This window comes from Amblyomma maculatum, chromosome 7 (assembly GCF_055883805.1).
Source record: "Amblyomma maculatum isolate TAMU_Amacu chromosome 7, ASM5588380v1, whole genome shotgun sequence".
Taxonomy (NCBI): domain Eukaryota; kingdom Metazoa; phylum Arthropoda; class Arachnida; order Ixodida; family Ixodidae; genus Amblyomma; species Amblyomma maculatum.
This window is the reverse complement of record NC_139350.1, coordinates 52,810,314-52,826,035: the sequence shown is the minus strand read 5'-3', so window position 1 is coordinate 52,826,035 and position 15,722 is coordinate 52,810,314. Positions and strand designations below refer to the sequence as shown.

Below are 15,722 nucleotides of genomic sequence, written 5' to 3'. Positions count from 1 at the left end.
TGGGTTCTCTGGTTCAGCAGTAGAGCGCTTTAACCACGGAGCAACCGTGCCAGGACATCACCTTATTGAAATCATGCTGAAAACTTTAATAAAGTGCACAGATAAACTTAAAGCAGCCAGAACTGAAAATGTCTGTAGTCATGCATTCGGGTAAATGCAATGCTAGTGCAATCAAGTGCCTTTGTACGAAGTGGTTTCGACCTCGAAAATCATATTACAGGTCACTTCATTGTTAAAGTCATTCGCAGAGCACTGTATCACATGGAATAGAGCATGGTAAGCATGTCTTGCAAAAGAAAACCTTTATTTACCATCAACTAAAGAACTATTTCATGAAACAATTTGTTAATTTTCTTCTATCTGCAACAGAATGTGCACCTGTAGCTAATCCTTATCATATCCAGGTTCATGGCATGCTCCATGGTGATATCCAAGAGGAACACGAAAGTACAAGCAGGGAGAAGGAAAATGCCGGCAAGGTGCTCATCAAAGTGTTGTTTTGTCACCTTTGGACTGGATCGATGCAAAACGGCCAGCTACATCCATCGGCTCCGTCGACATGTTCACACTTGCTGTTCAGTTTTCTAGTGCCCACCAGCAAGCGAGAGCATGAAGATTGTTTTGCCTAGTTTTACTTTTTCTGGCGACAGGCAGTGCTAGTGTCACTCGTCAAGATTTTAAATTTAAGGTAAAGGTCAATGACTCCAACCAACCAAGAACTTGGTTGGAGCCATTGACCTTTACCTTAAAACTAAAATTGAAAATTGAGTCCCTATATGCACCACAGCTCAGTGGGCGGCAATCACAGCCCCATTATGTGTGTTCATTGTAAAGCAGTTACAGCTGCCGACATTCCTTCATTTTGTAGGCAAATCTGTTGTAGTGCCACAGATATGAAAGAGAGTAGTTCAGCTGGGACATTAGAAAGCCTTAACTATACAGGTTGTTTCATTGCATAGGCGTTCGTGTAAATAATTTTAATTTACGCAAGTGTGGACACCGAATTTCGAGCTATCATTCTTTTTTGTTTCAGTGATTCATGACGTTACAAAATAAGCATAAAATTAAGAACTTCCTGCCAAATAACTCATAATTCAATTTGTACTAGCAAGCCATCAATTTCAGCAGTTGATCGGTGGCTATTATGCAAATTATGAACATGCAGCTATTACATCACTGCTTTTGTATGCCTCACGTGACCCCAACTCTCAACTTGTCTGACAAAGAAGGGGGGGGGGGGGGGGCACTCCTGCTCGGCCTTTAAAGATATGACGTGACAGCATTAATGGCTCCCATTTTCCAACTCCTCTTTATCGTTCGTGTCCATTCACTCTGCTACTTGCCTAATCAGTAGTGTTACTTGTGCACCTGTTATCCCATGCACACTCATTAGCACAAAGTCTCAAAATATCCCATCGGATATCTGCCAACTTGGCGAGATCAAGAATCGGAAGATCTTTTAGTTGCACTAAGGTGGGGTGGGGGACGGCACGTTCAGGACGCAGTGTCCAATGAGTGCTAATCAAAACACAAGCAGCAACAGCATGCATGAAAGGTGAGTCCTGGAGACCTCTCCACGCCACAGCCGAGTGATCTCACTACACCTCCGCAGGTGGTCGATGCAAACTGATCAGCAAGGCACCACTGCCGTTTTCTCTCAGTACCATCGGCGCACCGTTTTTGTTTAATGTGAAACCATTATTAGCCCCTTTACACGCAGTTCTGCCCTTGACCGTTGTTGGTCATGATTGTTCCGAAAGAAGAGCTGTCATGCCATCGACGTGCATAGCGCTGCTCAGTAACATGAGACACGTGGCCGAGCGCAATGTAGGAGGATCAGAAGGCGTGATGTTTGGGCAAAGCTGCAGAAATAATTCTTCCCCACCGAGTGCGCTTAGATGCCACCCTTTACTCAAGATTGAAGGCGAGGCCAGCTAACTTCTGCATCTACTGCGACTGCGCACCGCTGCTAGCCGCCGCCGAATTTGCTGCCTACAAGGACGTCGCCGTGAGTCCGAACCGACACAGCCTTCTTGTGCAGGCAGAAACCATCTGTCGGAAGATTTAAAGCAATGATCGTGTCATCGGAAAGTTGAGTCAAACATCGAAAGTCTTCTGTGCAAACCGGAAGAGTTGGAAGGTATGCCATCATTTGACAGACCACACGACGCAGACATAACTCCCCATTTTAAATAAGCCATACGAGCATGCCGGTGTGGTCTAAAGGGGGTACGTGTCTAACTTGGGATCAAAGAAACTTGGAAAGCTGCAGTGCAATCTCGCCCTCTGACCTTAAAGACAAAAGCGCGAGTTGGCAGCACCTGCCCATTCAGCCGTGTCATGTCGCCTCATAATGTCACACAACCCAACAAATAATCAGTGCACGACCATGTCAACGGCCAACTACCACCAGCCAGAGCCATGCCTGTGATTTTTAACTAACAATGCTAATACCAGATTTTCTATATAACAGGGCCTTTGACGTTATTGCATTAAAATATGTTATTTATTGCACTTGAGCTCGCTACAGTTGCCCGTGGAAAGGAACTGCACAGTCACCGAATCCAACCGGTACTGTCGAACAGGCAGGGGAAACCAAGATGACCATCTGCTCACACATGTCTGATGGAATGACCTGCAGGAAGATAAAAAAAAAAAGAACACAGCATGAAGCTACACAATCAGAACATTAATACTGGAACACTGTAAATGTTGAGTGCTTCATTAGGTTATTTCACATGGCACTAAATTCAAAAGAAGCAAAATACAGGATACAGCACATAACTTCAAGGAAAAATTACTTGTCATAAACTGCTGTGCGAAAGCTGAATGCAGAAAAGTAGAAGCCATTTCAAGTAATGGACTGGGCAACGAGCACAAAAAATCAAAGCAGCTGCATTTTTATTCCAGTAATTATTTCCCACAAATAAACTTCCTCTTATTTCCCTCAGTAAATTAAACGACCACTGTAATTGCACTGCCCTTTGAAGCATTGTCCTTCTAGGCATTTCCAGTTTTCATAATTTGCCATGGATAGTTTTATGGCTAGGATATCTGTAGTTTCATAAAACAACCTGACCAATGCACAGTATTCGCAATTAAAAAGCCTTTTCTTCTTAAGTGTAATTTTTTTGCAAATTCAGTGTCTATACAGCAGATCCAGTAGAATGGTTATCTTCTAGTCAAGAATATGTTTTGGCAAAGTAATACAGGCACCCCGTGAATATGCATCAGAAAACAAGTCTTCAGCCTGGCTTGCACATGAAGTAGCAATAAAATTTTAGGTGATGCCCACTTTGAAGTGATACACTTGATTATTGAAGCAACATGACCTTAAAAAGTGGAAGACTACAAGCCACCCATAGGACCAACTCTTTTAAGCAGTTGGTATGACTTTGCGGGACAATCTCTACCCTACATTCGTCACACAGCTCCAAGACTTAAGTCTGTATTTTGTGTAGCTATATGCACTAGCAGACTAGGTAGCAATTAGCATATCAAACTATTCTGCTCAGGAAGCATGCGATTTATTCATTTAAAGCAGTTGAGCCTGTCGTGAAAGCAGGGCAACACTGAGCGTTAACTGGCACTATACATCTTAAAAAGATCAAATACTGAACTTTAAGCGCCTAATTTTTAGAGCAAAGAAAAGCTTTTACATATCCTGATGATCAGTATGTGTAATGGCGATTGCAAGTTTTCTTAGTACTGTGTGGGAGAGAGTCCGTTCATACCGCCAGTTCTAGGCAGGTTTGTAGCACTGCTGCCAGCCTACACACTCGTGCTGTACAGCTCTCTTGGATTATATTTGCGAGCAGTTGGCAGTTTAAGCAGCATTTACACTTCGCCTTCGAAGTCCGGCTGGAATAATTAAGATGAGAATCATCGTCTCTATTCACATAAGGTTCCCTGTTTACCTTTGATAATGTTTAGGTACTGAGCATGCGTCGTAACTTTTATGTTCTACCAGGGCAGCATCAGCATGGACAAAGCAAATTCGGCCTTCTCAAAGAAAGGATTTTGGTTGGAAGCATCCCAGTACTAGTTCACTTCATCTCAAAATAAAGCTCAGCTTCCATGGCTGTTCCAGCTGATGAGAGTATTTGGACAGGCAATGATTTTTTCAGTTGTACCTATATCCATTATGGACACTGACGACTCTGTAACTACACAAATAATGCTCATTTGCATTTGAAACTTCCAGTACTTAGTCTTGATAGTCTTTCAGCCATCCTTTCCTAAACTTCTGCACTAACTTAACAAGTTCTAGTAATGTCAGACCGAAAGCTCGGCAGCAGCAGAAATGCATTAGAAATGCCGCAGAAACCAATTCAAGGCGTATTGGGCAAGTAATATTTGCCATCTTGAGATTGCAGTGCCCACGCTCTTGCAACAAAGTTTTTCTGCAGAAATGAATATCATTTTAAAGAACAGCAACTGTTCTAAACAAAAATTGTAGGACCATCAAACACCGCCCATAAAGAAGCCAACAGGACTTACAAATCACTAAAACCCCACTTCCGGCAATGCAACATTTTTGATTGCCAAACAGTGTTAAAACAAGTTAAAGTTAGTGGGAAAAGCACTGACTAGGTAACATTAATCAACACTGACAGTCCTTTAAGTGGTATCCTTGGGATCACCTCACCATGCGTGCTTGTTCTCTGTCTGCTAACTTGTCTTGGAAGGTGTTCAATTTTGGACCGCATCTGTCCGAGGACAAGCGGGATTGTTATACGGCCACCACTAGCTCCAACTAAACTACCATTGCACTGATAGCTGAACTGAACGATATGCAGATTAAATAATTTCATAACTGCCCAGCCACAAATTCCTAAGATCGTGCGTATTGTACCCTCAAATGAAGCCGGTGGCTTCGGCCAAAATCAATTTCGTTGAGCGAACTATTGGCACTTCTACCTTGCATACAAAAGACTACTCCTTCACTATCCACAGTTACATGAAAAGCTTGTTAGGGCTAGGACTAGCAGTTTTCTTTGGTGAATAATTTTAAATCATGCGAATTTAGGGCAAAGAACGTGAACACCTGGCAAACATTGTAATGCTTATGAAATATATAAGTTTAATTATCAAACAAATCTCAAAATGCTGCAAATGCGCAGGTATAAGGCACAAAAAAAAAAATTGCTATTTTTGTATAAGAGATCATGATTACAAAGAACGGACGAGAAAATATGAGGCATTCGTTTGCTGAATGCACATAATGTATTCCCTTTCATATTGGAAATAACTGTACATGCTTTAAAACTGCAGATGGCTGCTGAAATCTGGTGGTGCAAAGAAGCACCACCTTATGTCGGCCAAGTACTAAACAAAAGCTTTGTGTTAAGAATCTCTTGAAACCTCCAGAAACTTCAGAATCAGAATGCAAAACTATTATTTCCTCCAATTAAACCTGTGAAGAACCGGTAACGATTCTGCTATTGTGTATATTTGCGCTGGAGTCTTGACAGAAAAACTAGATTGTGTACATTCAAATGTTTCCAGCAGGCACATAGGCTGCTAATGCATACATACTGAAATGTGGGAATGTATAGCTTCTGCACTATATGCAATGTGTTCAAGGTAAAGCAGTCAAGTACAAAAAGCCAGGCATAAAGTCTGGTTTTTCATAATGAAAGCATCAATTGAATAATGTGTTCAAGGTAAAGCAGTCAAGTACGAAAAGCAAGGCATAAAGTCTGGTTTTTCATAATGAAAGCATCAATTGAAAGCAAGGTATCAACGCTTAGCACAGCTTTGCTACGGGCACCAAGAGAAACAGTCAGGCACAAGAAAATAGCCAAAGATAAAAGTGACTAGTCTTTAATATATAGCCATGAAAGAGCAAAGATTCTTGGAAATGAGAAACCGTTCTCGTACTGTAAGTACACATGTTACTTTCTCCAGCAGAACTTTTGCAGCACATTTTTTACAGCATGTGATTAATCGACCTTAAGCAAGGCTCATGCAGAGTAAGGAATAGTAAACTGTGAAAACATGCCTAGTACAGGCTGTGAAAATGAGCTTCAATAGACCTGTGGGAAAATAACAAAGATCTAAGAAAATGCATAGTACAGAGCACAGAAAAAAAAAAAAAAAAAATGTTACTTTGACTCTATGGAGCAATGACCTGTACTGGACGTTTTTGGTGCACGAAATGCTGATTTAAATACAAGAAAGATTAGACATATATGTCATGCAAAAATTTACAACAAACAAAATATTTCAGAAATGTTGCAAAACAAGGTCCAGTCACAGGTGGCCAGCTTCCACAATACACACGTCTTCCACGATACACATTTAAGACTGACATCAACAGTCGTTCCTTCAGGGAGAACGTTAGTCACTACCTTTAATGTAGCCAAATGGACATGTACTTACCTGCCCTTTTTATTGGTTTTTATCGCAGCTCACGCACAGGTGACCGATAGTTTTGAGCCTCGCCTGTTGCACCCACACAAATGTCGCAGCTCTACGACAACAATTGCAGAACACAATGGGAGCCCGACGACACTGCATCGCGATCCATGGCCATACTGAAAGGCAAAATGTTAGGCAATTACGTTGTCATGCAAAAGTGTGTACTCGCGATCTCACCGCGTCCCTTTCGCAATCCGCGCCTACAGTGCCGCGCCTGAGCCCCTGAGCCATTAGCCAGTAGCAGCCTCCTTCCGAGCCGGCCATCATCATCATCGCAGCTTTTTTTTTTGCCTATCTTTTTCTTTGCATTTTGCCGAAATCGTGGGCAGATTCGGAAAAGTACCGCGGCGTTCGGTTGAAAGTGAGGTTAGTATTTCGAAAATGCACTCTGATTTTTATTTCTCGATTTGTTTAAATGCGTTACGATGGTTCGTGATTTTCTTCCTCTGCCAGGTTCTGCCACGGCCGGTCTCGAGGGAGAGAGCGCGCGCTCTTTCTTACGGCTATAGTGAACTAGAATACTTTCTAGTGGCGCGAACGGAAGGAAAATGGGCGCCTCTTGCCACGGCCGGTCTCCAGGGAGAGCGCGTTTCTCTGCGTGCTCTCTCCCTCGAGACCGGCCGTGCTCTTGCACGCCGGCCGCCACTGACCGCCGCTGGTGGCGCTGCAGTTACGTCTACTAGTAGCTACTAGGACCCTAGGACCGCGTCAGTTCAGTTCAGTCGTTCAGTCGTGTCCGACTCTTCGTGACCCTATTGACCATGTCACGCCACGCTTTCAGGACCGCGTGCCCCTCCGCAAAGGGAAGTCAAGGCTTGGCGCGCCGTGCAGTCTGCACATTCTTGCGATTTTGCCCTCGAACTTTCAGTTCTGCCTTTCATCACAGCAACTAAGACATCTCAGCTCTTCAAAAGCACCATGCGCAGTTCGAAATGGCCAGGAAAAAGACCAACTCGCACTGTTTTGCTCCGAACCGAAGCGCGGCTATCCGGGTGCTCCAGTCACCTTTGTTTGCTGCTCCGAGGGACAACAAACATCGCACAAAGTGGAAATTTACGAAGCTTGTGAAGGCAGGAAAAGCCTCTCACAGAAACATTGGCAGTGTGTGAGCATCATTTCGAGCCGCATCTCATTCTGCTGCGTGACTACGCACATATATATGATCAATGGCAGAAGTGAGGATATACCGCGTGAAATCCATCACTGGCACCTGATGCGGTGCCTATACACTCTTGCCAGGTTATCCTCCGGCATATATTACCGTCAAACCCGTGAAGCCAAGGCTGGATGTGGGCAATATTGATGTTGCAGAGAGTTGTGCTTAGTGCAGATTCTTGCTATAAGCCTGTAGCACCAAACGATAGCCGACATATTTTATACCGCGTGTCCAAGCTAACTTCAGCCAAGTGTTAAAAATAAACCATTTGAGATAAGCCAGAGAAACCACTTGCTAACAGCCACCTGGCGCACCAGGTCTGAAAAAAAGGAAGACTTCGGGGAAGAAAGCTTCGACTGTTTGCGTGATCTCGAATACTACCACTGGCTCAATAAAGGAGACAGCTGAGATTAAATTAAATTCAATTCCGCGTAGTCATGGTATGTCCTTGGATCTCTAGCTGGACCATTTATTTAATCATTTATTCAATCTTCATATCATACCCTACTGATATCCCAAGACAATAAATATCGATAAAAAAAACGGTGCAGGCAATTTTTCATTTTGCAATTCTAATTTACTAAGTATTGCTTTCAAATAAATGTGATTTGCAAAGTTGTGGAGGACCTTTTTAAACCCCCATTTCATTTATTCCCGATAAGGAAAACCTCACGTGCATAGTTTTTCCCACGTCTGTAGAAAGCCCGCGAAATAAAAAAAAATCACGTGACTGACGCATTCATGCGTTACGATATTGCGGTGCTCCCAACCGTGCATGGTTTGAGTGACAGAAATTAGCTGCGGCCGTGACTCAACAGCCCAGTCTCAGCGCTATACTGGTTATACAGGCTGATGATTTTTGTATTTCGCGGGCTTTCTTTAGATGGTTGGTTGGTTCATAGGAAGGGAAAGGAGCAGTATCTGTCACACTTGCTCTGTGGACATCTGAACCGCGCCGTAAGAGAAAGGATGAAGGTGGGAGTGAAAGTGGATAGAGAGAAGGGGGGCCGTAGTGGAGGGCTACGGAGTAATTTCGACCACCTGGGGATCTTTAACGTGCGCTGACATCGCACAGCACACGGACGCCACTTCGTTTCGCCTCCATCGAAACGCAGCCGCCGAGGCCGGGATTCGATCCCGGGAACTCCGGCACAGTAGTCGGGCGTCTTACCACTGCACCAGCTTGGAAAAACGATGAGGCTTTCTTTATCGGAAATAAATGGAATGGAGGTTTTAGAAGGCGCTCTCAAATTTTGCAAATCCAGTTATTGTCTAAAGGCAATAGTTAGTCAATTAGAAAAAATAATTACTTAACTTCAAAATTAAAAATTGCCTGGGGTGAGCCAGTTGGCTGGCAGCTGTATACAATTGTGCTCTCTCTATCCTACCTCAAACTAACTGTGATAAAGGCTTTAATCTTTTTTTTTTAAAGAAAAAGATAAGTCACGTGTATTAAACTTGGCTAATTTTACTAATCTTAAGGATAACAGAGGCCTTTTGTACCCTTCAGGTGACACCAGTTTGTGGCTGACCTTGAGAATGTGTTTACAACCTGCTTCAGCCTAAATTCAAGCAGACAGCTTGTACTCAGTATGTTACTGGCCAAGCAAACCTGCTAACTTGGGTGCTCTGACCACTGTCAAATTGTTGCAGCTGAAATCACTGCTTAACTGCCCGCATGCACTCTTTCACAAAATGCAATAACGAGCGCAATGTCAAGATTCAAAGCACCTGAAGGTGAGCAGATGGATGCTCTTAGGACTGTTTGTGTAGTCAATAATTTCACAAAACAACTTATTGTTGATGGTTTTTGTCCCATGCACTCAAATAAAATAAAATAGCAGTAGAGAAGCCTTGTGAAGTACCTAAACAAAACTTCTCTGCTCTCCTCATGTATGCATTTTTGGCATATATGTTAGGCTGTGGCTAAAGGTACATACGTTGGACGGACCCGATCAATGGTCTTAAAGGTACGTCCGACGGACCCGGTGGGTTTTTCTTCGGGATACGGCGGACGGACCCGATCGGTGGGGTTCATCCGACGGACCCAACGCATTTTTCTCCGATATGGGCCTTGGGATCTGTTGGGAAAGCCGGACGGATCAGAGATCCCCAGATGTGGCATGGTAGAAGAACAAATGGTAGCGTAACTCCCACAGAAGCCTGCGTGTCGACTCTGAGCGAGGCTTTAGTTTCCCAGCGCCCTCTGCGAACTGTAAGGCACAACAAACACGTGACGTTGCTTGTGACGTCACAGTGACGTACTTTTGGCGGGGAATTTGATTGTCTTTTTATTTATGAACGAAAAACAAGGCCAACAACGACGGAGACAGAACGATGCTCGGATAAGGCAGAAAAATGGACACCGTAACTGTTCAGCCAACTTTACTTGACATGGATTTCTACTGTCAAGTTTTACGTTAACTGAAATGTTACGGCATCTTTAACCATCTTATCATAGCATCGTTCTGCCTCCGTCGTCGTTAGCCTAGTCTTTCGTCGCGCGTCATGTAAACGCATTCTGGGGCTTATTTCTTGGGCACGTTTGTGAACAAGGGCCTTCAAGTGAATTCGGCAAGCACATGGAAAGAACCACATGGCTTGAGGCATTTCACTAAGGGCATAAATGAGTGAAGCTGTGCTGCACAGAAAGCCAGGCTTTATTAATTCACGGTTACTTACATAGACGCTTCACGACAATGAAAAATAAGTGTAGGAGAGCGACCACCGCTCATTCGTCACGGTCTTCATGAAATCCTCGTGATAACAAAATGACCTGAGCGTAGGTCTCCAAACGAGACGCGGTGAGATTATAAAAGGGTAAAAGATCTTGCTAACAAAGTACATATCAGCGTCAAAGAACAACAAAAACAAACGAACGGAATAGTCTAACGCTAGCGCTAGAACGCCAACCTGTAAGAGCTTAGGTAAGCAATTCAAATTGGGATTGCTAGTATTTAGAAGTTATTGCGTCTGAGAAGTGAAAATATCTACGATATAGCTTCGCTCCAATAAATCTCGCCCTGTTCATGATTCCCATATTTTACTCGCGCTTCATTTGCCACTGAAAGGAGTCAATGTGAGGTTACAAATTTACAACTTAAGCATTTAACATGTTCATGAGAAAGATCCCATTGACAATAGGAAGATCACTGTAATAACAGCTAAAGCACGTTCAGCGAACGTTGGTGCGGTAATACGACGCAGTAAGCAAAACACGTAGCAAAGGGAGCGGAACGGAAGGCTTTGAGCAATGCGACACGCGTCTTGGGGGCAATAAAATCTCACCTTCACCGCTCAATTAAAACATGCAGCGATAACCGCTCATGCAGACGTGTATCCGTAAAACAAGCCCCCACTTTTGCGACGTGCCTGGGAGGCCGAACCGAGCCGCCGAGCTGTGACGCAACATTGTCCCATCGTCCGGAAATGCGCACATGCAGCGGCAATCAGTTTCTCATCGAGCACACACAGTCTTCGCCTTGCTGTAAAGCTTTACCACAACCAGCAGAATGAAACACTGACTGTTTGGTACAGATAACCCACTCTGTACGCAGCACGCAACGATGAACGTTGAACCGGGGCCGATGACGCACCCACCCGCGGATGAAAAAAGCTTTGGTCTGAGCCATTTCTGAGCTTTGGGCAACTACGCAGCGGATAATAAGTGGCCGAGAGAGGCCGTTAGAAAAAAGTTAAAATATTATTAAAAATGTGACACGTTTTTTCTTACGCAAGAAACAAAAACTGCATTCATTCCTGAGCGCGAATATTATGTTTGCTTTCTAGTTCTTTGGAATTCTGGCAGATCTTATTTTCTGTGTGCTAGTAATTTGCCTCACAGTTCGCAGGAGCCCTCATCATCGAGTTGATGCCGCTGGCAGTAGGCAGCTGCACGCGTTTTCTTCCAAGTTGCGCGACCAGTTGTACATTGACCTTGGATGTGGTTGGTAACAACTTGGTAGCCATATGTAGCCAAATCGAAGTTGGTACGAGGTGTGCGAGGTGCAAGAAGTATGTAGAACAAGTAATAAAGCCGGTCGTGTGTAGAACATACTGCATGCGTGAAATGTGAAATTACAAAGAATAGTACAGTGGCAAAAATAGTGCCTAGAATAGGTGATAGACTGATAGACTACGTGATCGCATGATTATAGGTTTACGTGAGTTGGACCGCGGTAGGGTGCAAGCACATGTAATCGCGGTGTTGACGGCCAGCCCGCGGCCCGCACGCCCGCTCATTTGATCCTCGTTATCATGTGGATTAAAGTATACGACGGTCGTTACATAGTTTTGATTCTTCAAAGTTTCCTCACTTGCATCTGTGATGAGATGCGTCACATAACGCATCGCTTTCTGCTCGCATTGAGGTTTGGTGCTGCCAAGTTCTACATACATATACAAGCGGCGCTGAAAAAGCTGGGTACCGCCGGCGTGTCTCTAGCCCAAGCATCGCGTCATTTGTGTTTGTTGTACAACTATACGTGCGGTTTGTGCTTACCGTGAGATGCTGTGATGTACGGATTACGTCTTACGAGAGTGCTGTGATGAGTGCGTCAATATCCGGACGGACATCAGTATGTTCGTTTATGATCGGCGATGTTCCACGTGCATGTCAGTGTTTATTAGATGCAGTGGTAATTTATTTACACGCGCTGTGCAACAGTCAGACGAAAATAAGTCATCGACAATTTGTTATCAGACTGCACTACAGAGCTCGAAACTCGGAAAATGGGAATGCACGTGATGCAGTTTTCGCATGTTGGAGTGGACCGAAAAATAAGTGCCCAGCCCACACCGCCGAGGTGCGCATTACTACGGGTGAAATGGTTCAGGTTTCTGTAAAATAGCTGCCTGGCGCAGCACCTTCCTAAATGCATGTATACATGCTTTGTAAAGGCTTTGTGAAGGCCACTTTATCATTAATAAAGGAACGAATATGCTTTATGTGTTAATGATAGTGCTTTTTCAATATATTATGCTCATTTTGTTTTCGTTTTTCCTTAGTTTCCTTTGTTTTTCATGCTAGACAAACACAAATTGTACACTTTTAAACTTGTCAGTCCAAAGGTGAACATGAATATCTGCCATGCATGTGACAGCTTTAATGCTGGAAAGGTTGACGTGTATAGTATGTATGTACACGCTGCGACATCTCAGCGGCACATTCGGCTACATGCCCCAAGGTCGTAATGTTTAATGCCAGTGATGGCAGTCGCACTTTGCTGCAGGTGAAATGCAATTGCATTTGTTTCCTGCGAGATGTCAATACAAAGTACAAAGCCCGGGCAGTCAAATTATTCTGGAGCTCTCCACTACAGTATTCTTCATAGCTACATATGTCACTTTAGGATGTGAAACCCTACATGCCACAGGTAGGATACATTATTTTTTAAATTTTGTAACCTCTCATCTATGTTGTGCAACATTTGGCTAATTTTTGTTTTCAAACAGTTGTTGAAGATGAAACCGAAGCAGTTCTTGGCTTGGTTTCCTGCTTGGATTAATTTGGTAATTGCAGTTCTTTGAAACTTGCATCAATGCTGGACAGTTCAAATAGCAGGCAGTTGAATTACAGGAATGGTGTGGATCATGCATTTCAGTTCCTACAAATGGAAAGTAACAGTCCCCTCCATGCATGTACAGGTGCCCTTAGACAAATACATACTCGGGTGTGTGATTGTGACACATATCAAGGGTCGACAGAAGGCCATGTGGAACCAGTGTGATATTCTCCATGAAGGCTAAAATAAAATTGTGCAACAGCTGCTGTACCATGCAGAAACAAATTGTTCATTTTGTGTATGATTAACTGACCATAAATAGCATCTTACTCAGAGTATGATGCGATATATAATATCTGGTTTAGCATCCCAAAACAACTACGGTTATGAGGAACACAATAGTTGAGGGCTGCAGTATAATTTCGACCACTTGGGGTTCTTTTACATGCACCGACACCGTACGGTGCATGACGGCCTATTGTTTCACCTCTACTGAAATGCCCCTGCTGTGGCTGGAATCAAATCTGCATCTATGGGTTCAGCAGCCAAGTAACTACTGAGCCAGCACAACGGGGTCAAGTAACAAAATGCATGTCATTACCTTTCCTTCTAGACTGTGGTTTCCTTCACAGAACTAATGTATACAAGGAAAAGTAAATAGCAAGACAACACCAGTTTTATTGCACATTATATTCACATTTCAGCAAACATTCTCTAAGAAGAAATTTGTCAATGTTTGCATGGAAACCATGAATATCTTACAAAAACAAAACAATGCACTTACTGCATTCCAATTGTTAATGGGCTAGGTTGCATCTATGCTACTACACTGCACTTATCACAAAACCACAAGCCCCATCTGCTTTGGCCAATCACTTGATGAAACTAACGGAGACAGATGTCTCACACCACAGACTGGTCGTCTCGCAACATATCTCTGCATACGTTGCATTTCAATTTCATGCCTTTCCACTTAGCTTCAACTGTTGCCAGCATTACTAGTCACCCATCTTTTCTGAAATTTCTTTTTACGCTGTTGGGATCAGCATCCTTGTTAACGATGGTCTCTGGCATTCTCGATGCTATCATTTTCACATCTTCCTCACCTGGAAGAACGAAGAAAATGACAAGCCTTGAGCAGACAAAAAATTAGGGAGACTCCTAATCTCCACCTGTAAGGGTATGATGCGCCAGCGTTAATGGCTTTATTGTACAGATCCCACTGTGGATTCTCATTAATTTATATGCCTTTTGCTATAAACTTAATTACTAATTCCTTAATTCATGTCTCTGTTATCTCAGACATACTCATTAGCATACTGTCGTAGGCTGCCCTGTTATGTGATAGACAACCTGGCATAGACCTCTGTAAGCCTCACGTTAACCAAACTGTACAAACATGCCTCCATGGCCTTGGAGTAAGCTTTCTTACTCGAAGCTGAAACATCCCGGAACATATTTTAAAATATAACTTTGTAAGCTCGAGTTAACAGCTCCTGCCATGTCGTGTGGCCTCGTGACAATTGGCTTGTGGTACTTTTGGCTTGTGCATAGGGTCTGTCTGTTAATCATGATGGCTAACATGCATGAAAAAGACATTTTTGCACAAACATTGGTGGCAAATGGTAAAGTGGTGCACTGCAGATTCTGAAATGTACACCTATATGCATGCAAGGGCGGCATCATCACACAGCATAATCAAGAGTTTTGTCGGTACCTGTGGTTACATGGCACTCCAATGCCCATTAAAGGAACACCTCAGACAATGGTTGTTGTTACCACAAGACCTGTTCTAACAGCGTGCTGGCACCATTCCACTGAGTGATGGGCATATATATGCATACCTTAGATAGCTCATGATTATAGGTCCCATTATTACTTCCAAGGAGTTCCTGTCGTCAGAAGCCCTACACTTTATGAAAGCGGGACAGCTGTCTTGAAAGGTGATGAAAGAAATAACCAGGTTACCTTACCACAACGTTAAATTACAGAGGGTGAATATGCTGCATGAAGATACCAAGAAGCTTGTACAAAGAAAATTGAGAGTGAAATGGCAGGAATTTTGAAACATCAAAATAAACAGCAAACTACACTTTGTCAAACCTGTTATTGAGGAATGGAAATCATGCAGTCATCAAAAACATATCATGGAGGACATTTTAGGTCATCCTCACAAAAGACACACCCACACCTGACACACAGCCTCATACTTATGAAAGAGGACAAACCAACATACAAGGAGTGTGGAGATAAACTGACAATAAACCATATCTTACATGTGCATCAGACTCGAGAAAATAAAAGGAAAACATTTTGTACAATTTTGCAACAGATCCCTTTCCATCCCAGCATGATCCTAGGAGAGACGTGCAAATTTCCTGCATTTTTGGTTTCCAAAAATGTTCCAAAACAAGTTACATCCTAAAGAACATTTAATTCATTACACACAAAATGAATACATTAAACCTTGTTCTTGGTGCATGGCAGCATTAGTCGCTTATGCACCATAAAAATCAACACAATGCTGTAAGGTATACCTTGGTTAGCTATGTTATATGAGACAAGCTTCGGTCTGGTGTGGTCCTTACTCACGTGACAGCGCTGTCATGAGGGTTTATGTCCCAGCGATCGGAAAGTGA

At 43.3% G+C, this 15,722-nt stretch overlaps 2 protein-coding genes across 3 annotated transcripts in view; one reads left to right on the top strand and one right to left on the bottom strand.

Moving 5' to 3' along the window:
* The window catches only part of LOC146183203 (uncharacterized), a 35,220-nt gene extending 32,735 nt beyond the window's left edge, over nucleotides 1-2,485 (top strand). Inside the window, exon 3 of the transcript XR_014708760.1 lies at nucleotides 405-2,485. The gene's annotated coding sequence lies outside the window, so the exon portion shown is untranslated. The remainder of the gene's footprint in view (nucleotides 1-404) is intronic.
* LOC146183202 (uncharacterized) lies at nucleotides 2,478-10,010 on the bottom strand. Of its 2 annotated transcripts, XR_014708759.1 has the most exons (3): nucleotides 9,520-10,003; nucleotides 6,385-6,539; nucleotides 2,498-2,635 (listed from the first exon to the last, which is right to left on the bottom strand). XR_014708759.1 is itself a non-coding variant. In XM_084609081.1 (2 exons), the coding sequence occupies exons 1-2, from the start codon at nucleotides 9,702-9,704 to the stop codon at nucleotides 2,503-2,505; spliced, it is 318 nt and encodes a 105-aa protein (XP_084465207.1). In that variant the 5' UTR covers nucleotides 9,705-10,010; the 3' UTR covers nucleotides 2,478-2,502. The 2 variants fall into 2 exon arrangements, 1 of the variants encoding a protein (XP_084465207.1); XM_084609081.1 differs by lacking the exon at nucleotides 6,385-6,539 and having other exon boundaries at nucleotides 2,478-2,635; nucleotides 9,520-10,010.
* Between the last annotated feature and the right edge of the window lie 5,712 nt (nucleotides 10,011-15,722).

What these genes read in the sequence shown, in the direction of transcription:
- LOC146183202 (XM_084609081.1), bottom strand. Translation starts at nt 9,704, where the DNA reads ATGCCACATCTGGGGATCTCTGATCCGTCCGGCTTTCCCAACAGATCC. An exon ending in ATTGATCGGGTCCGTCCAAC is followed by an intron (nt 2,636 to 9,519) that starts GTATGTACCTTT and finishes ATCTTCCTGCAG; the next exon opens with GTCATTCCATCAGACATGTG.